Source organism: Python bivittatus, unplaced genomic scaffold (genome assembly GCF_059951505.1).
Source record: "Python bivittatus isolate LINGU-HERP-01145 unplaced genomic scaffold, Pbiv_v1 ctg000850_np1212, whole genome shotgun sequence".
NCBI classification, from domain to species: domain Eukaryota; kingdom Metazoa; phylum Chordata; class Lepidosauria; order Squamata; family Pythonidae; genus Python; species Python bivittatus.
In genome coordinates, this window is record NW_028277112.1 from 14,175,508 (window position 1) to 14,197,822 (window position 22,315).

General features: G+C 37.3%; 1 protein-coding gene across 6 annotated transcripts in view; it reads right to left on the reverse strand.

Annotated features, from left to right (window-relative positions):
* SKIC3 (SKI3 subunit of superkiller complex) overlaps positions 1 to 22,315 on the reverse strand; it is a 58,601-nt gene that overhangs the window by 23,383 nt on the left and 12,903 nt on the right. For all 6 annotated transcript variants that reach the window (XM_025165263.2, XM_025165262.2, XM_025165265.2 and 3 more), the window contains 19 exons: positions 21,375 to 21,461; positions 21,181 to 21,284; positions 20,975 to 21,101; positions 18,906 to 19,085; positions 17,617 to 17,741; positions 16,422 to 16,675; positions 15,760 to 15,862; positions 11,582 to 11,758; positions 10,573 to 10,717; positions 10,348 to 10,426; positions 10,191 to 10,252; positions 10,047 to 10,103; positions 8,720 to 8,788; positions 8,110 to 8,184; positions 7,741 to 7,882; positions 6,810 to 6,903; positions 4,257 to 4,334; positions 3,342 to 3,466; positions 266 to 389 (listed from right to left, as the gene is read on the reverse strand). In XM_025165263.2, the coding sequence (XP_025021031.1) occupies positions 266 to 389; positions 3,342 to 3,466; positions 4,257 to 4,334; positions 6,810 to 6,903; positions 7,741 to 7,882; positions 8,110 to 8,184; positions 8,720 to 8,788; positions 10,047 to 10,103; positions 10,191 to 10,252; positions 10,348 to 10,426; positions 10,573 to 10,717; positions 11,582 to 11,758; positions 15,760 to 15,862; positions 16,422 to 16,675; positions 17,617 to 17,741; positions 18,906 to 19,085; positions 20,975 to 21,101; positions 21,181 to 21,284; positions 21,375 to 21,461 (2,207 nt within the window). The remainder of the gene's footprint in view (positions 1 to 265; positions 390 to 3,341; positions 3,467 to 4,256; positions 4,335 to 6,809; positions 6,904 to 7,740; positions 7,883 to 8,109; positions 8,185 to 8,719; positions 8,789 to 10,046; positions 10,104 to 10,190; positions 10,253 to 10,347; positions 10,427 to 10,572; positions 10,718 to 11,581; positions 11,759 to 15,759; positions 15,863 to 16,421; positions 16,676 to 17,616; positions 17,742 to 18,905; positions 19,086 to 20,974; positions 21,102 to 21,180; positions 21,285 to 21,374; positions 21,462 to 22,315) is intronic.

Consider the following 22,315-nt stretch of genomic DNA (forward strand, 5'->3'; position numbering starts at 1 on the left):
AGCTACCCAAAATTCCCTCCAGGAAGAGCATTCAATTCCTGCCAAACTATAATTTTATATTTTGTGACTGCATTGTGTTATTCCTGAGGGGAGACATTTCCTGTTTATCTTTCTTTTTTTAAAATGTTTCTGCAGACCCCTGGATTCCTTCTAGTCAGCAATGATCCCATTTTGCCTACAGTCCTCTAAGCTTATTAAAAGGGATTAGGATGACTCTAAAATACTTTAATAGGTTTAGAGAAATACAGCTGTACTTACTCCTTACCATTTAAATAAGAGGGTCTTTGCAGCATCCATTCGATTTTGTTTATATTCTATTATTGCAAGGGCTGTTAATATATATGCTTTATCTTGCTCATACTCCGCAATAGCAAGTGCTTTCTCATAAGCTAGGAATAAAATTAGAAGTTCAAAACAACGGTAAGACAGCAACCTTAATCAAATACTTCTCTAGGAATAAACAAACACACACACACACATTCCTGAAAAGAACTCAGCTATGAATTTCTAAAAACAGCAAATACTGAATATTTAACTAATAAGAGACCAAGATATGTTGTGAAATTAAACATCTAGCTTGTTCTGACTAAAAAAAAATAAGGACCATATAAGCAGTCATTGTATTAATAGGTGGATTGTGTCAGGTGTCAGTGTAAAATGGCATAAAAATGCAATAAAAATTAAGGGGTAGAGAACTTTTTCAAGCAATGATTCAAAGGTTTTAAAGTGGAATATGATTTATGCTATGAGTAAAAAAAACATCTTGGAGGAAGGCAATGGCAAAACACTTTCCAAGAAAACTATGTGGGCATGTCCAGAAAGTCGTCGTGAATCAAGCTCCATTTGACAGAGACACATACATACAGATTTCAAGTTGGTATACAATTCTAAGCAATTCTGAATATTTATGTCAAACATAAAATATATGGAGCAGGGATGAGGTTGCCAGAAGGAGATTGCAATGGAGAAGACCAACCTAGTTTTATTTATCAAGGAGCTCACTTAATTTTTTCCCTGAGAATAGACAGCTAGGGATTATGGCTAGAGAACAGACCCTTGCATCCCATCTCCTCTCATTTTAGAAATTAAACAACTCTAGATGTTTGAGATGTAGCCACAATAAGGAAAAGCAAAGTTGCCGCATGCATAACTGTTATATGGTCTATAAAAATATATCACATAAAGTGGTTACTGTTTTATACAAACTTCAGTTTCATAACATCTTCACCCAAAGCCCATATAGACTGCATCACATTAATACCTTATGATGTTCTGTTCTGTCCACCACAAAAAATGTTCCTTCCAACTTCCCAACCCAGGAAGATGAAGCGTACATTTTCTGCTGCATTATTGCTTCAGATGTTGAAATAGGTAGGCTAAGGATTGCCACTGACAGAAATTAAGGCCAATCAGAGTTTATGGACCCACTTCAACAATCTCTCTCAGCACAATGAACAAGCATGGAACTAAACTGCAGCTCAGTCCTAGGAAACAAAGTTAATTTGGGCAAACCATATTTAGCTGCAGAGGTAACTCATATTGTCAATATGTTATTTTATGACTAAGTTGCAATTTGCAGGAAGATTTGATGAAATCAGTCTATAACTATTCTTTCTGGGGAATAAATACTTGTGATCTTGGTAAACAAGCATTAAGATCACAAATCATCAGAAAATATACAGTGGGGCAAAAAAGTATTTAGTCAGCCACCAATTGTGCAAGTTCTCCCACTTAAAAAGAGGAGAGAGGCCTGTAATTTTCATCATAGGTATACCTCAACTATGAGAGACAAAATGAGAAAAAAAATCGAGAAAATCACATTGTCTGATTTTTAAAGAATTTATTTGCAAATCATGGTGGAAAATAAGTATTTGGTCACCTACAAACAAGCAAGATGTCTGGCTCTCACAGACCTGTAACTACTTCTTTAAGAGGCTCCTCTGTCCTCCACTCGTTACCTGTAGTAATGGCACCTGTTTGACCTTGTTATCAGTATAAAAGACACCTGTCCACAACCTCAAACAGTCATACTCCAAACTCCACTATGGCCAAGACCAAAGAGCTGTTGAAGGACACCAGAAACAAAATTGTAGACCTGCACCAGGCTGGGAAGACTGAATCTGCAATAGGCAAGCAGCTTGGTATGAAGAAATCAACTGTGGGAGCAATAATTAGAAAATGGAAGACATACAAGACCACTGATAATCTCCCTCGATCTGGGGCTCCATGCAAGATCTCACCCCGTGGGGTCAAAATGATCACAAGAACGGTGAGCAAAAATCCCAGAACCACACAGGGGGACCTAGTGAATGACCTGCAGAGAGCTGGGACCAAAGTAACTGAGGCTACCATCAGTAACACACTATGCTGCCAGGGACTCAAATCCTGCAGTGCCAGATGTGTCCCCCTGCTTAAGCCAGTACATGTCTGGGCCCGTCTGAAGTTTGCTAGAGAGCATTTGGATGATCCAGAAGAGGACTGGGAGAATGTCATATGGCCAGATGAAACCAAAGTAGAACGTTTTGGTCTAAACTCAACTTGTCGTGTTTGGAGGAGAGAGAATGCTGAGTTGCATCCAAAGAATACCATACCTACTGTGAAGCATGGGGGTGGAAACATCATGCTTTGGGGCTGTTTTTCTGCAAAGGGACCAGGACGACTGATCCGTGTAAAGGAAAGAATGAATGGGGCCATGTATCGTGAAATTTTGAGCGAACACCTCCTTCCATCAGCAAGGGCATTGAAGATGAAATGTGGCTGGGTCTTTCAGCATGACAATGATCCCAAACACACTGTCCGGGCAACAAAGGAGTGGCTTCGTAAGAAGCATTTCAAGGTCCTGGAGTGGCCTAGCCAGTCTCCAGATCTCAACCCCATGGAAAACCTTTGGAGGGAGTTGAAAGTCCGTGTTGCCCAGCGACAGCCCTAAAACATCACTGCTCTAGAGGAGATCTGCATGGAGGAATGGGCCAAAATACCAGCAACAGTGTGTGAAAACCTTGTGAAGACTTACAGAAAACGTTTGACCTCTGTCATTGCCAACAAAGGATATATAACAAAGTATTGAGATGAACTTTTGATATTGACCAAATACTTATTTTCCACCATGATTTGCAAATAAATTCTTTAAAAATCAGACAATGTGATTTTCTGGATTTTTTCCCCCATTTTGTCTCTCATAGTTGAGGTATACCTATGATGAAAATTACAGGCCTCTCTCATCTTTTTAAGTGGGAGAACTTGCACAATTGGTGGCTGACTAAATACTTTTTTGCCCCACTGTAAGTAGTGATTTTCACACAGATTCTTCAGAAGAGATATTGTACAACAGAAACACTTACCCTTCTGACTTTCTTGGAAATGTCCTTTCTTGAAGTAAGCCAGAGCAATTCCTACAATATCATCAAATTCTATCAAATGAGTCGCCAAATAAGCCTTGATGGCATCATCACACTGGCCAAGAGCACTTTTAAAAAGAAACAGAACTAAGTCCAATTAGAAGAAATAAATCACACACACACATTCAGACTAAAATTCAAAATTCTTGGGTGAAATTCTCCCCTAGTGGGTAGTGCCTGATAATTTAGCTATCAGGCAATGGTGTTACTTCTGAATGTGATTTAGATTATCTATAAATCACCTGCATTAATATTCTAAAACTTTGATTCAGAATTGAACTATTTGGCTATAAACATATCTGAAGGTAAAATTTAACTGAAAGAGTTTAACTTGTAACATCTCAGTGTGTTTGAATCTTAACAACTGCTTCTCCATTACATATTACAGGAACTGATCAAGAGCCAACAGTAGGGGATTCGTGCTTTGAGCCATCAACATTTATAAGGGGCATAGGGTAAGTGCTAATATCGTTAGATGGTGAGTGAGTGGAATTTTAAAGACCTTTTTTCTAATTTGGTGGCTTTTTTCTGTTTTTTAGTAAAATGAGCATTCCTGTTTTACTTCATATCTATACGAAAGGAAGGAAGGAAGGAAGGAAGGAAGGAAGGAAGGAAGGAAGGAAGGAAGGAAGGAAGGAAGGAAGGAAGGAAGGAAGGAAGGAAGGAAGGAAGGAATGGTTTGCTGGCAAATTTTTGTGACATGATTTCAGGAAGCTCTGGGTTTGCAAAAGAGTGGTTGGAAGCTCACAAGTTGATTTCCCAATACTTTAAGAGGCATATTTTTCATTTAATACATACTTTCTAGGACTGAGAATCTTAATTTGATAAGAGTAACAATATATTTAGCTTACAACTTACCAGAGTGATCTTCCATAATTTCTCATTACTACATTATATCTCTCTCTATCATCAGAATTCGACAGCAATAGAACTGCCCTGAAAAAAAGTATCAGAAATAAGACTTCCAGACATTTCACCATCAGTAACATTCCTATAAAATGTGTGGGAGGTTCAAAATTCTATATTCTGATTTCAGAGAGACAATTATTTAGATTTAGTATCTAGAGCTTGATTGTTATTACTGTACTTGTTAAAGTCAATTTTAGGTGTATATGTCCTACAAAAAGGATAGACAAAGATGAGAAATAAGAGAATTTTAGAACCAGAAGGGCATGACCTGAGATTTGGTACAATAAAGTTAATGTAGCTTTTAAAAATCACTATATTAGAACTGCCATATTGAGAATACGGAATAGATATAAACCCAGATTATACCTAAAAATGCCTTTATGAGAACAAGAAGCATTTTATAGAAAACAAACAGCAGGCAAAGCAAGATGGTTAACCTATTGAGAGTTGTTACAACAAGAGCATGGAGAATATAAGATGAAATCAAGAGATCAGTTGACTGCAGAGGGATTTAGTTTTCAATGATTTTCATATATCCAGTTAAGAGAAAGATTTAAGGTAGATAACAAGACATTTGGAATTGAACCACACAAGACAAAATTTGAAATTGAACTATATACAAATGATGAACACGTAATTGCTAAAATGATAAAATGTGCTAAGAACTTTGGACATAATACTGGTAGTCCTTGACTTATGACCATTTGTTCAGCAACCATTTGAAGTTACGATGGTGCTGAATGAATGTTACAACTGGTCCTCAGAGTTACAGCGGTTCCAGCACACCCGTGGTCACGTGATCGCGATCTGGGCACTTGACAATCCATTTGCACTTATGATCAATGGCTAAGCACTCAGAGATCACATGATCGCCATTTGCAACCTTCCTTGCCGGCTTTCCCAGAAAGTCAAAGGGGAAGCCAGCAGGGAAGGTCAAAAGTTGCTGGGGAAAGTCTCCCCACCTACACACCCTCCCCCAGCCCCTCTGTGCTCACACGGTGCCAGCCACTCGTGCACTCCCACACCCCCTCTCCGACCCATGCGGTGCCTCTCACACACCATTACACACCATCCCCAACCTGTGTGGCACCTCTTGTGCACCCCCGCACACCCATCCTGACCCATGCGACTAGAGGACTACCTGTATACTGATGGAACAGTGGAAAAATATGTGGCTGAAAGGACTGAAATTTACATCATGTCATAATTAAAAAAGAGAACTTTTATAAAATGAGGTACTGTTGGTACGTGACTCCAGAAAAATTATTTAGAATGTATAAAGGTACTTCAAATTTACAGTATGTTGGAAATGTGGAAAACATGAAAGGTCACTTTATCATGCCTGGTGGACTTGCAAAAGAGCTAGAAAATTTTGGGTTCAAATACATACAGTGATACAAAGAATTTTAAAGATTATTATTCAATTGAAACCAGAATTCTTCTTGTTGGGATTAATGGATAGACAAGAGTTATGGAAGATTTTTTTTTATACATGATAACTGCTGTGAGATTATTATTATATGCACAAAAGTGGAAAGATTCTGAAATACCCACAATGAAGGTATGGCTGGTGAATATGACAAAATTAGGAGAGATGGCAAAATTGATTTGTTTGATTAGAGAAAGGACAATAACTACATTTATTAGTGACTGGAAACCCCTTATGGACTTTTTGCTGAAAAAAGAAAAAAAATGAACTTGTGATTTTTAGTTTGATGGTTAGAAAGGGTAGGACTATGGAAAGAAGGAAATTGTGTTATAACCTTAGAGAGAGAGGGTAAAATATAAATGTAACGGATGTTAAGACGATAAGAAGCTGCTTCTTTATAACTTTTTCTTTCTCCTTTGTTTCTTTCTTTGCACTTTTTTTTTTACTTACTTATAACTTTCCTTTCCTTATTCTTCTCTTTCAAAATTGGAATGTTTTTAGTCTTTTAAAATTTCTTTAATAAAAATATAGGATTGACAAAGATATTGAGTAAAAAGTTTTGTCCAAAAAAAGAAAAGAAAAAAAATCCTCCTAGGAGATTTAACAAAAGCTTGAGCCCTCGTGTGAAGTATTTTAAAACTTATGCTTGGGACAGAAATATAGAAGTTACATGAGGAAGTTTAGCTAATAACTGTAGTTATTTTAATATTTTTCTACTTTTATTGTTACTGAACTTTCAAGATAGAATTTAATACCACAGGAAAAAATGTTTAATTTTAAGTATATTATTTTTACCAAACAGAAGCAATTGAACATGATCTGTATTGCCTTTCAACTCTTTAATTGAGTCTTCTACCGAAATATCTTTCCCTGACATATAAAAAAGTATGGAGACCTACAGTATGTGGAATTCTGTTGTTCAGATGGCTATTACATTACTACTAGGTCAAATCAATGAAAATTATTTTAATACGCTTCTGATATGTATGTTATACTAGTGTGAGTGGTACTGGGGAAGACACTGGACTCAAGTTGCCACTGATATTTCAAAATGTGCTATTTAAGAAGGTTACCTTTGGTATGCATCTGTTGCCTGTTTTTTCAGCTGAAGATATTCATTCAAATAACCAAGCATTGTGAAAGCACATGCATCATTTTGGATTCTTTCTGGAAAAAAAGTGCAAAATGAAAAAAAGAAAATAGGAGAGCATAATAAAGAAATCTAAAGTTTAGATTCCAAAACATGTCTCTAGAACCATTTACAGAAGTGGAGGGAAATATTTCAGATAAACTATACTTATTCTGTCATCTCCGGGTGTAAGGTACAAACAATAAGTGGTCATCTCATATACAATTACCTTCAAGAGGGAACATTTGAACCTTATTCTACACGTTACCCTTTGCCACAGAGCAGTTAGTGTCCCAGCTTGCTCTTCCAGCCCATTTGGGGATTGCAACTTCTAAAATTACCAGCAGTTGGCTTCCCAATGGATCTGGAGGGTACCAGATTGGGGAAGGCTGTGTTATCTCCAAGTCCGGGTTTAACTTTTAGCATATTTGTAAAAGGAGGAAGGGAGGAAGGGAGAAAAGGGAAAAAGAAAAGGTATATCACTATTCTAGGCTTAGGCTACACAATGTAGGAGCAGCTCTGCTGGCTCATTTGAAGGAGTAATCGGACTCATTGCCTTGTTTCCAGCGGTGGCCAGCCTGAGCCTCTGAGGTATTTATAGGCACAACAAAGAATACAGCAGCTCTTCCCTGCTTATCTCCAGTCTCTGGAACTTAGATGTATGCTGTAAAGGTTCACTGAGGTTCCATTTAACTGTCATGGCTAATGATAAATCACAAATTGATCCTTCATGAAGTAGCAATGAACCTGAAACTCATAAGTTGCCCAAAACAGTACTTCCTTTTTTCTGTTCCAATCCTCACAATGATTACTGGGTTCTATTCTGACTAATCTAACTGAAATCATCTAGTATTTTAAGTATAGGATGAAGTTACCTGTATATTTGGTCATAGCAACTTGTGCTGTTGGAATAGCATTCATCTGAAGGATGTTGTACTTATACAGTTCAGTATTCCTGTTCGTTTTATCTTGCAAGGTTGAGCACACCCAGTAGGCATAGCCTTTTGCACCTTCCGTCTGTTAGAGAAGAACTGGAATTAACAACTGCTCAGCTAGGAAATCAAGTGTTTTATTGTTACTTAAGCATATACCCAAGAGTTAACCACCTAGTTGATTTAGCTAAACTCACAAATATATTGAGGGTACAGATCAAACAAAAATTACAGTTCTGTTTCAGAAGTGCCATATAATACATCTGATTAAAGCAGCCCTTGGGTTGTTTACTACAGCTGTAAAGTGCTTACATGCATGCTGAGTTCAGTGGTGTGCCTGAATAGATCCATTGTTTCATAGCTCCCTACAGTTTCTGCAACAAGGGCCTACCAAGAGAAAAAAGATAAAATTAAAAATTCAGATCTGATCTGACAGTACGTCCCTCAAGCACAGCCTGTTTATTCCTCACTACAGATTGATTAATAAGAAGTTAAATTCAGGTAGCAAAATGTTATTGAATCCAGCTAGTTTCATTCACATCTGCAGAACTAACTCCAATCTTAAGTGAGGACTTCCCTAATCTCTGAAAAAATAACCAGAGGCATTAAATGCCTCAACATAAAATGAAAATGCCACTAAATTTAGTCACTTCTGAAGGTCCCAGCATATAAAAATCAACCACTACAAGAAAAGCAACTGTCTTGAATTTGAATGAAAAATATTCTATCTATATTAAATTTAAGGATAAGACAGGGTTTCCCTCCCCCTCTCTCCCTACCTAACTACCCACCCACCCACCCACAAAAGTCAAATATTGGCAATTTGATTTTCAATAGAAACTGTATTAGACATATACTGTTTAATTGCTAATACTACTGCTACATAAATATGTATCTGAAAGAGTTAGAGATTAGACCCTACCTGCCCAATCCAACAGGTTAGATGGGAGGGTTCCAGAGATTGGGCTACTTTGAAAGCTTCATGTGCTTGCTGGAAGAGTACATAAAATCAACACAGAATTATTAAATTGGATGAAAAGGATTAAATATGTATTAAATAACTATAGAAAATATTATACATGCATGATTTTCCCACTCACAGGCTTGATCCAAACTTCCAGGCTACTACACCTGGACTGCAAAGTTTCAGATCACTACTAGTTGGCAATGACTAGCACACAGCACCAACAGCCGCCACCTTCGCCTGGGCAGCCGCCACCTGCACCGCCACCCTGCCTCCTCCCTTATCAGGCTTGGTGAGCTTCCTTTGGCAGACAAGGCTCCGCCGCCCTGCTGCACGCATCCTAGGGCCATGCCCTCACCCAGAGCCTGGGTCCTGGGCCAACAGCAGGAGGAAGAAGATGATGAAAGTCAGCTGGGGGCAGCAGGAGTAGGCAGTGGCAGAGTGCAGGGTGGCCAAAAGGGCAGAGATTTGGGGGGACATAGGTGGGTGAGGAAATTGAAGTAGAGGCGAGTGCGGCAGGGCAGTGGAGCCTCGTCTGCTGAAGGTAGCTCACCAGGTCCAGCTGGGGATGGAGCCAGCAGTTCGCGCAGGGCAGAAGTGTGAGGTCCTCGCCGGATGACTGCAACCAAGACTACCAGAGCTGTCAACACTAAGTGACGCGGTCACGTGATGTTTTGCCTAATGACCACTTTGCTTAGCAACAGAAATTCCAGGCCCAATACTACCTATATGCTCTTCTATTCTATATTTATAAATACAGTGTTAAATACATTTCTTTTGTTTTTGTTGCTGAAGCCTCTCAGCAGTTTCTGAGAAACAATCATGCAAGAGACCTAATTGTAGCAAGAAGTGCTCAATGATTTTGTTCATCACCCAAAATGTATATATATAAATAAGTAAATAGTGCCAGTATGAGATACCAGTTCAGGTGTTGGACTTGGGAGATCCAGTTTCAAGTCTATCTTCGTCATGATTGACTTATGGCCAGTCATCCTCTCTCATCCTAACCTACCTCACAGAACTATTGTTGGTATAAAAGAAGGGAGACCTCAATGTAAGCTGCCTTGAGCTTCTAGAGGAAAGATGGACTATAACTATAATAAATATTGGTCAGCACTCAGATTGTATGTATTAATATTTAAGTGCTCCAGTAAGTTATTCTAATGAGAGTGTAACATTTTACATTGTTTCATTACTGGTTGTATATCACCTACTTCCTGGTACTTAATCATTTTGATGAAGATAATGTTCAGAAGCATCCACATATAGACACGCATGCACTTACCTCTATTTTTCCACTTGTTAAATACAAAACTCCCAGATTGGTCCAGGCAACAACGTTCTAAACAAAAGAAAAGGTTTTTACAAAGATGAATTGAATATTCTTGTAGTCAGCTTTGAAACAGATACAGCTACCAAGAGTACTTACAATTTGATCAGCTTGAATAGATTGAATGAATGCATGTTGTGCAAGAGCATAGTTTCCAACACCTAAAAAATATAGATTTGGCTATAACATCCTCTGTGGTAGATAAAATTTTAAATTGTGAAAAAAGGAAAATTTTACAGGTTTACATTAAAATTACCTTTGTAACAGGCTACCACACCAAGGGCATTCCAGTAGAGATGGTTTTTACTGTCTAATCTCACTGCTTTTTTCAGACACTGAAAAAAACCGAGAACTCAGTATTGTAATCCAACACCATGTTAAATGTTATATACTGTGCTAAGGAATGCTGTACTTAATCTACAGTTTAGATATGCTAGAAAAGCAGTAGGCTTAATATTGTATATTATATTGAAGAGATTACCTGCATGGATCTCTCTAAAAGTTCACTGATTTCATTCTTGTTACTGCCCATTGCTGCAAGATGCTGTACTTGATTATAATAATTTATTCCAAGATCATACCATGTATTTGGCGAAGACATCAGTTTTAGTCCTCTACCATAACATCTGTGGAAACGTGGATCATCCACGGAAGAGAATTACTTGCATTAGCAAAACTGATGGAAGTGGAATTATATTCTTAAGGGTGCTTTCAAGGGTTGTTACAAAACTTTCCTATCTGATAGCAACACTGCTCAGTGCAAACAGAGATAGGCAATGAAAAATCTGAACAGATTTTAATCTTGTGGCAATACTGCAATGAAATAGAGGACAATTTTGCTACCAAAGAATCTGAGATCTTGCATTCAATTCTAATAAAATCAGAACTGTAGCCAATTTTTCAGCTACAGTTCAAACCATATATTTCTTTTCCAACTAGATTTGTCCCAACTTACTTTCTTGTATTCCATGATTTTTTTTCCTCCACTTTCCCTGACTACAGCTATACTGGTTATTGGCCATATTCATTCTTAACCCTTTACATATCAAACCATTTAGCATAACAATTTTTGCCCCATTCCTCAGTGTGAGAGAGATTTATTTACTACATTTATAACCCACCTTTCCATTTACATAAGCACTCAAGGAGCTTACCAAAATCAAAACACACACAAAACATAATACAATCAATGAAGTTAAGAACTACTAACAATTCATCGTTAATTAACAATCTCTTAGTAAAAAAGATGCACTTTTGCCATTTTCCCAAATATTGAGAGAGTGGGAGGCAAATGCACCTCCCAAGGAAAAGCATTCCATAGTCTGGAAAGTCCTCTCCTATATATCAGATAACAAAACTTCTGGAAATGGGGGCATCTTCAGAAGGCTCCTCTTGTTGATCAAAGTGACTGGACAGGTTCAGAGAAGAAAAAGCAATCCCTCAGACACTCAAGCAAACCCAGACTTGTAGAATTATGGAAGGTCCATTACCTTCCCCCAAGACTGAGCAGATCACTTTTTTGGAGCACACATTTTTCCATGTTCTGACCAATAAGGAATCCTAAAACTTTCACATTCACTTTGGATGGTGAAATAACACATACACAGTTACAGGCATCTCCAAGCAACTTCCAAAGGCAGGATATTTCTGGACGATATTTTGCTGCCCTGAAAGATAGAAAGAAATTATTAGAAATAGAGTTCACCATGAGCAGAAAGCATTAGGCTTCAACAGAGTTCTCAAGTGGAAGGAAATTAATCTTCTCCAATTCCCCCTTCCCACTGCAGCCTCTATTTTATTTTCATGCTGTTCTCACCAGTTTCATAGCCTTCTAGAGTAACTTCTAAGAAGGCAAACTAGATGTACAGGTAGTCCTCACTTAATGATGCTAATTGGGACTAGATGAGGTCATAAGTTGAAAAACTAAGTTACTGTGCCGCTTACCAACAGCAGTTCCAGCAGTCCCAGTTGCTGTCGTTATGCAAGGACCATGTGGGTCATTAAGTTGTGACTGTGATTTGCAACTTCCTGTTGGCTTCCCCATTGACTTTGCTTGTCAGAAGCCAGCAGGGAAGGTCACAAATCACGATCACAGGACTTCTGGATGCTGCCATGGTTGGAAGTGTGGGCTGGTTGCTAAATGCCTGAAACATGATCACATGACTGTGGGGGCACTGCAATAGCCTCAACTTCAAGGACCAGTCACAAGTACCACTCATTCAGCAGCATTGTAACTTTGAATGGCCCCTGAACAAGTGATCGTTAAATGAGGACCACCTGTATGTCCAAGGAAGACTTCATAGATAGAGTTCCCATTCTTGTCTTTTGGCACAGAATGGGATTATATTAAGGGCTATTTTAGTTCCAAGTTTTTCTCTACCACTTTTTTAAACAAAGTGAAAAATAATATATGAATTTATAAGTATATTGTAAATAAATCAACTATACTCTACTAATACACTATCACCTCACAAATGTACAACCCAAAGAACTCCTTTTTTCTTATAAGATTAACATCAGAACCATGTTAGATCAGACCAAACGTGAGAGCTACTCCTCACACTGATAGGAATGAGTTATCAAAACAGTGAACCATTGCAGACTATGTCTCCATTATAAAAGAGGCAAGTTTCCAGGCCTGTATGTGGAAAAAGCAGGGGTAAATGGAGAAGAGTTTTGCCACCCTACATTGCCTATATATAGGTGTTCCATTTAAAAATAGGCTACTTGCTGGAATTCTTATGTTGTAATTTTAACATTCCTTCTAATAAATACTATTAACCAAAGCTCATAGATTCTAGTTCCTTGAATTAACTATTTCTGTCCTAGACTGCAAGAATAGAGTCCAATATCATAGGCCTATCTGCAGCTACACCTAAAATAAAATCTCAATTTAAATGACACCCCAATTTAGAACACTTTGGACATAACAGACCAAACGTTCATCTGGATATCCACCCAAAATAACAGTCCACTGCATTTCAGACAGTTAAATTTATGTTGATTTTACAACATCTGTTAAAAAAAACTATATCTGGCATTTGTTTATCTTTGGTCTGATGGCACATTTGTTATTCATTTAGATTTATTACATAGTAATAAATTCTGCAACTTCTTTTCAACTTACTGTTATTTATTCATATATACACCAATTTGGTCCAAAATATTTTTAAACATCATGTTTCTTTGCCTAAGTAGATAAAATAACCTAGGGAATTAATCACCCTCAGGTATTGTTTTTGTTCTTATTCATTATCTAACAGATTGTTTGGGGGTTGTCCTTTCGTTGGATCAAGACATTAATGGCACTTTAGTTTGTAATGCAAGTAACATTAATGTGAGTGACCTTACAGGCTTTGAGCTGAAGCATGAATTTCATCTTTTTTTTTTTTTACGAAGAATATATAATATTTTAATTTTAACAACAACATTGTCTGGATATATTTTAATTAATCTTGTTTAGATTATTCATCCTAAATGTTATACTGTTACGGTTAACAGACAGCAATTAAAAGGAGGCCAGAAAACATTATTTGAGGGTTGGATGAAATGCACGTTTTCCAGGAAAATTATGTACTGCATTTGTGTTTGTGTGTGTGTGTGTGTGCATGCACACATGCTTTCAAGTCAGTGTTGAGTCCTGATGACTGTCTGGACTAGTCCCTGCAGTTTTCTTGGCAAGATTTTTGGAAGTGGTTTGCCACTGCCTCTTTCCTAGGACTGAGAAAGTGTGTCTGGCCCAAGATCACCCAGCTGGCTTTGTAACTAACATGGGACTACAGGTAGCAACCTCAACTGGGACCCGCAACTTGGTTGTTAAGCGAAGCACTTGCTAAGTGAAACCACAACTGTGCTTAAGATCTTACTTCAGTTTTCTGTTACTTTACAGACCTGCGAAGATCAAAAATTTGAGGATTGGTCACAAACTTACTTTTTCATCACTGTTGTAACTGAAAATGAGGCAGTCACTAAATGAGGACTACCTGTAGAATGCATGGTCTCCTGGTTTCTAGCCTGATGCCTTAACTGCTACACCAAATTGGCTTTATTGGTTCTACTGTTCATTCAAACCAAATTGGTTCTACTGTTTCTTAACATAAATGCAAGCCATATATTATAGCTATTAAAACAAATGCCATTATCAGTTTCCTCCTACTCCTTACAACTTCCAAATTTTCAAACATATGAGTGTCTGTTTGGCTACTTTTCCTTCGAAGCCTTAGTGGCAAGGGTGAGAATCTTGGAAACTCTAAGCACTAGAGATTGGAGTTGATCCTTTTTCTGATGAACATGACTTATTGCTCTGACTTTGGCTTCTCCTTATGAAACAATATATAGTCAATCTCCAGGTGACCTATTCCTGGTCAGTTTGATACAGTTCTTATTTTGGGTTTGGTTCCTTAGGTTAGTTTAAAGCCTTTAATCTTTCGGCTATCTCTGTCTTTTGCTTCTTTTGCTCGTGGCTTGGCTTATATACACTTTCTTTGTTTTGTTTGGGCTATTTTAATATAGGTTTAGGGATCTGTAACATTTTTGTTTTTCTTTACCCCTTGTGGTTGGCAGCCCACAAGCCTAATAGTTAAAGATTAAACGCTTGTGATCACTGCCCACATGTTCTTGTGGTCTAGGCTCATATCCTGGGTATCTCCTGGTTTCAGTTTTTAACTGTCAAGTTAAACTTCTAGTGCTGTTTTCATTTTATCAAATATGCATAGAAAGCTCTGTATCATCCAGCTCAGGTAATTCTTTGTATTTTGTTCCATATCTGTTTCAATTCATTAATTCTTTCTATAACTTGCACCTCTAGAATACACCTATACTTCTTTGTTACCTCTTGTTTTAACAAAGGACAAAGGAGTTCTTATATAGCCAACAAGAATCTACAATAATCTACAATAAAATGTACTAATAAGGACATTTCTGAATTTATGGCCCCTCACCTCTTTCTTATGGATGATCACAATGTGGCAATGCTCATGATCTATTTGAAAATAATAATAGGTATGATTAAGTCTGAAGATATACAAAAAGTGAATTCTTCTTTCTGATGAACAGAATACATTCACCCAAAGAAGACACTGGAAGGTTTTACTTCCCACCTAGGTAATAACCAGTATGTTAGCAAACATGGAAGATTTTAAGCTAAGCTAAGGAACAAAATGCAAAGAAAGGTCATAAAGCTATATCCTACTGACAACCAATGTGGTTATCTGGAGACTCATATGGAGAGATCAAAGTCAAGAGAAGCAAGTAAACATAGTCATGTTCCTCAATACCATACAATGCAATAATTTCTTGATTAGACAACTGACTGTATTAAGGATGTTCATCAGAAAGTGGATCATAACTCACTAAGGCCATGAGTTTCCAGCAGTTAGTTTGATTAAAAGTCAACAGATTGAATCCAGAGCTTTTATTCTGTTGGTGGTAGCATCCAAGCAATGTAAGAGAGGTCCATTTAGAATATCTCTAATCAAGCAAAGTAGGAGAGACCCCTGTTTGGTCCCTTCCACACTGTAGCCTCCTGATTTTTTCCACTGAGCTGAGGAAAAACTTGGTTGCATTTTATATTTGTGGGAGTTAGGGTTGATAGGCTGCAATCCATTTCCTGAAAAAAAAGAGTATATTTCACGTCAACAATGGAGAATTACTTTATAAAAATACTAACCGTGCCAAAAAATCAAGGGACTGTTCTATATAGTCCAAAGCTTTCCCATCCAGATAGTCAGCAAGAGCAGACTTTGCCATCATGAGATAACACTCTCCCAAACCTGTTATTTTTTAAAAAAAGCAAGCTCATTAAGATATGATAATCCTACAACAAACATAAATTAAGAACAAAGTATCAAATGCTAGAAAAACATTTCATATGGCTATTAATTAAAATAAATTCTTGGGTGCATAGGAACAGAAATGTGGCAGTCAATAATTAAATACATAAAAGAAATAGAGGGGGAAGAAATATCTTCAACTTTTTTTTTTAATTTCCTATTTGAAATACAGAAGGAGACAAAAGGAATTATTATTTTGGTGGGTAGGGGTTAGATGAAACATTTAATAAGTGATTTTACCAGCAATTGGCACATGTTTAGGTGACTCAACAATTCCTTGCATAATTAAGGGAATTTTAAAAACAACAATATTCTCATGTTTCAAGAACCAAATAGCTATTCCTGCAATTTTTGAAAAATTACATATTTTATTAAGTTTATAAATGGCTATTCAAAGGGAGTGGAGGCACTGATATATGTTAAGTGGAAAATTATACTGAAATAACAGCTTAGTAATAAATATATTGCGCATGTTCCTATACCTAAAATATATAATTACCTTTCAGTGCAGGGACATAATCTTTTGATTTCTCCAAAATATGCTGATATTCTGCAATAGCCTCTTTATATTTTCCAAGAATTTGCTCAATTGCAGCAGCCTTATAAATACTATATATAGACTTGGGGTTGAGTTCTCTTGCCTTTCGGAATGACTTCAGTGCTGTTGTGTAGCCTCCTCGACTCAGATATGCCTCTCCTAGAGATTCCCAACAATTGGGGTCCTTTGGATCTGCTCGCAGAGCTGCCTGCAAACTAGACACATTGAAAACCCAGCAATGAGTTCATAAACCATCTTCTATTCAAGTATTTTTTAAAAAATGTTTTATTTATAATACCCACACTGAGACTTTGCTAAAAGCAAATGGAGCACCAAATAAAAATTTCCACATTTGTAATGTTACATGTTATTTAAAAATAATTTATAGACCATTTGTTGAGACAAACCAAAACCAAAATCCTATGATGGTATATCTGCAAAAACTAACAAAAAGTAACTGATTATTTGGGCTATCCTTTATTTAAAGCACAGCTAACAGTTAATTTTAGAAGACAATCAGTCAAAAATCACCATGGGTTCATTTCATTTGGACTCATGCAGGATCCCAGTACAAACTTCTTTGTAGCAAATAGACAAGACTGAACTGTCAAAACTTAATTTAGATGACAAACTTATTATTACATTTATTTCCATATTCTTTTTAAAAACTTCAAGATTGCACACATAATTTCTTCCCACTTTCTATTATCTTAACAAACACTCTGGGGTTCAGATTATGCTCACAGATGCAACTACCCGAAGAGAAGTAGCAGAGAGCTAGCAATAGGATGATGTTGGTAAGATATAGGATGGCTTTGGTTGCTTCTGAGTGGCCATGCCAAATTTTAACATACTTAGATCAATAACATCCTCTAATATCTAGAAGCACCATATGAGATAGGGTAAGAATTTTTTCAGCCCTTGGTGAACTGCTCCATAATATTCCATCAGTACAAGACAAAGGAGTGCAAAGTTTTACATAAAAGCAAAAGGAAAGACTTCTAATGTTTACTGCAATCCAGCCCCAAATAGCAATATTCACAGAGAGAAAGTAAGTTTGCTTTTTTAAAAAAGAAACGTGTACAGACATCATCAGACCATCAATTAAGCTTGCCTTCTGAATAAAATAATGAATGCAATTTGTAAGTTTTCTTACTCCGCCACTGCTTGTGAATGTTGTCCCACTTTTAGATAATAAAGTCCTCGGCGAAGCCAGGCCCATTTTGCTCTCCCAGCATTTGCTTGTTCTGTTACCTCTGTCAAGATGGCAAGGGCAGTTTCCTAACACACAAGCAAAATATTATGAACAATTTGTTATGATACATATAATTGCAAAAGACAGAACAAACATAGTTTCTTACGATTCCTACTGTAGAATTAAAGGCAAACCCCAAAGATTTCATTCGTGAGCACTGCACAAAGCTCAAGCCTATCTAGAAACGATGCTCCTCTGAACCGGAAGAAGGGCTGGCTTTAATTTCAAACTAATGCTCAAAAATATTGTTAAGTTCAAAAGTGCTAGCATTTCCCAACATGCAGGTCATAGTAATTCTTTGCTACATTCATACCTATTATGTATCCAGCATTACTAATCCATATGCCATGTTACTAATAGATATGCCGACAGCGACCACAATTTGGCTTCAAGGAATAGGGAAATAAAGCTGGCTTTTCCAGTTTTTGTCAAATTGTTATAATATCAAAGAGGAATTGCTATGCCTTCCATTGCTATCAAAATTATGACAGTTAAAAATGTTCATCCAGATAGCTCCCTCTATTGGCTGAAAAATAACAATTGAAATGCCAGGTAAAAGGAAAAAAAACCCTAAATCTTATATATTTGCCTGCTTGCAAGTTTGGCTGTAACAGCAACAACATAACGCAAAGGCCAAATATCACACAGAGAACCTCCCCCACAAATGGCCAGTTTTTCTATAAACTGTTCACATAGCCTATTACCTGTGCTATTTTAATGTGTATTAAATAATATTTAAATCCACAGCAGGAGCAAATTTAGAAAAAACGAGTAAAGGAAGTAAATGGGGTGGCAGAATCAATCTGGGTGAGTAAAAGTGTGATATAATCTATCACTGCATCTCAAAGACAAAATAGCAAACAAAGTAGAAGGAAATGCTGTGGAAAGTGCCTGCCATTCCTCTGAGTCAACCCTAACACATATAAACTTGTATCTTTGTATATTTTTGTATATTTCTGATTGTTGTACCCCGATGTCTGTACATTCTGAAATCACACGAATTTGTGAGAAACATTTGGGGATGTGGAGAAGCAATTTGGAAGCTCTGAAGTAAATTTCTTTACTTGTAAACTTTGTAATTTTCCTTCACAGCAAGACATCTAAATATTTTTGAAACCTTTTTATACAGATTATTACAGCTTTTCTGATTACTCTGATACATTAAAAAGTGCAAATGAGATATACAGTACCAAGTCTCCAAGCTCAGTGCTCAAGTCTACTACGGCTGCTCCAGTAACGCCATCTGTTTTATCTCTTTCAAAAGCCTTTTTATAGCAGCCAAGAGCTCTGTTTTTATCTCCAGCTACATCTCTGTAATATTGACCTAAATAATGGAAAGCATCTCCCAGGAAATTGTCCAGTTTTGCTGCCTATTAAACAAATATCAGAATATTACCATTCATTATTTGCATTAAGAACAGTTTTGATACATACGATAAAAATGTAAACGAAATATGTCAAATGGTACCTTTTGTACCAATGTAATCCAAAACACAAATACAATGAATTTTGGTTACAGGAACTTGGATAATTGAGGAAGCACCTTCTCCCACATGAAACTATCTACATATTAGGATAATTATTGGAGACCTTCCTCATAGTACTCTCACTCATATGATAAGGTAGATGACGAGAAAGTGGGTTTTCTTGGTTGAAAATGGTTCTTAAAATTACTCTTTTCTTTAAAAACTTATTTTTTATTCTGGAACTGAGATTTTACTTTTTAAAACTAATCCGCTATTTTTATATCACAATTCCATTAATATGCTCGTGATATTTTTAATGATACTTTGGGAGTAGCAAAGCTGAAGGGTTGTATATATAAAACTTCTAATGTATAGGGCTGATAGGCAAAAACAAGCTTAGTTTAAACCCTACAAAGACAGAACTGCTGTTCATTCATAAGCATCTGGATGATCTGGAAACATCAACCCCTGTGGTAGTTCTTGATAGGGTGATGCTCCCCTAAAGTGCTAGGGGTCCTCTTGGACTTTCAGCTCCTGTTTGAACAGCAGGTGGAAGCTATAGGCAGGTTTTTGTGACAGTTATACTCTACCTTACCAAGAAACCCTTCCAACAGAGCCTAATCACCATGCAACTAGATTACTACAATATGATCTACGTGGGGCTGCCTTTGAAGATGACTATGAAGCTGCAACTCTGCAAAATACAGCAGCTAGGCTGCTAGTTGGGGAAACTCAATACTGCAAAATTACATCACTCTTGAAGATGCAGCACTGGCTTACCAGTAGTCTTCCAGACCCATTTCAGAGAGCTGGTTATCATCTATAAAGCCCTACATGGCATAATGCTGGGATATTATCAGGGACTCCCTTCTCAAGCATGCTTCTGCTCATCTGTTCTGAAAGCTTTGGTCCTAAGGTGTATGGAGTATAAGTTAGGTTCAGCCCTTCACTGTAACAGCCCCCACACTTTAATGCATGCTCGGCCCCAACCTTCTTCTCATTCCAGAAGGCCCTGAAGACTTATTTCAACAGATTTTTAGTTTTATGATCAAGACTATTTTATTGGGGTTGGAATATTATGGTTTTTTGTTTTTCGTTGTTCACCAATATCTTGTGATTTGGGTGGTACAAAATAATAAATAAGCAAACAAACAAATTAAATAAAAAAGGGTCCAAAACAGCAAACCATTCTGATCCACCCTTCCTTAATTATATTGTTCTTCAAACCTGTCAAAGTACATCTCTTATGAGTAGCCATTGGATTACACTCTTTGTTCTAAAAGAAAATCTGAATACATTTTATTTTGTATTTCCATCATTTTAAAGTTGTGGGACCAGGACTAGTTTCTTCTTGCTCACGTTGCTTCCTAAAGCATCCATTTTATCACAGGCATTATAACACTTTTTCTAAGACTCTACATCTGTAGACCAAGAATTTTACTCCCAAACCCAAAGTTATTTACAGTACAAAGTTGACAACTAGCTTATCCCTCTTTACCAGGTTCAAATTAGGGTGAGATATGCTAACAAAAAAATTGCCAGTTCTATCACTCCTGGGATTCTTGCATGTACCCTCTTCAGTGATGCCCAAACTCCCAACCTCACTGAAGAGAAGCACACTGCTGTGACCCGATAAGAGAAAGGAAATGGCCTCTTGTTCCTCTCCCAGTGCTCTGAGTTTTCCTGCTGAGTAATCTAAGTTGCTTACTCTTACAGACAATATTCACAGGGTTTGAGAAAGGAAAATAATTACTAATCATGTGAAGTAGTAAGTGATCCCACTTATATTTTACCTTCAGAAACTGAGTGAGGGCTTTTGATTTATCTTTTCTTGTCTCTTCATTCATAAACCAGTAAGTGAGGCCCAGCCGGAAATGGAATTCAGCTTTTTCAGCTTCTTTTGCTATAGCTCTTTGGAAACTAAGAAAAACACTTATGTAAATATTTAGGTTATCATGTGCCCCTTCCTCCAAACCCCCATGAATGAATATGAATCTACCTCATTTCTGCCTGATGATACTTCTTTTGCCTATAATGAATCAACCCTTCAAGATAGTGGGCTTCTGCCAGGTCTGGATGTGCCAGCTTAAGTTCTTGTGCAATCTGTAGCACAATGTAAAATTCTCAGTGTTGAATGCACCAATGTCATATTTTAAATAAAAGGTGGACTTACTAAAAGGGAAAGACACTAACCTTCAAAGCTTCATCAGTAAGGTCTTTCTTTAGATAGGCCTGTCCTTTAAGAGCTATAAGTTTTGGATCATTGTTTCTATCCAAGATCTAGGAACCAGAAATACATTGAAAATCTCAAAGTTCAGAAAACTAAAGCCATATCACAGATTGCTATATATTGATTGACTGATTATGTGCCATCGAGTCGTTTTTGACTCCTAGTGATCACATGGATAGATTTTCTCCATGACGATCTATTTCTAACCTGTTCTTTCAGGTCTCCCAACGGTGCACTCATCGCCATTTTAACTGAGTCCATACGAAATCTCTTACATAATAACACTGACACTTCCAAAATACTACACTGGTTTTTTCACTCTGAATAGATTACGCAATTTGAGAATATTTGTTTCAACAGAGTTTACATAACATTTCAGCAAACTGCATAAAGCTTGTAACATTTAACTTACTACATAGAAAACCTTTCAAAAGTAAATCGCTTCCTAGCATTGGGGTGGGGGTGGGCAATGAGGACAGGAGAACCAAGTCCTAGTACCTAGTCACATCAGAAGAAAATTACCCATGGGCATGTATGGAAAGATTTCTTCTCTTGTGAATAGGAGATCTGAGATCTCAAATCTGATGGGAACCATATCAATGGATATCATTATCATTAAAGTCTCCTAGCCTCTACAACAAGGTTGTGATTAAGTGTTGCATCCTTATTTCATTTCTAAAAAACTATTCATATATCCAATAATCATGTGGATACCATTTGTGGGATCTCCCCTCTCCCATTGTCTCTGCTCAGCTCACCAGATCTATCATGGTCAAGGAGGGAGGGAGGGAGGGAGATTTTTGACACTCCCTGCCAGATTTCCACAAGCAAAGTCAACGGGGAAGCCGGCAGCAAGTCATAAGTTGCTCACACTCCCACTGCTTTTTTGCCCTTGGTCATTCTG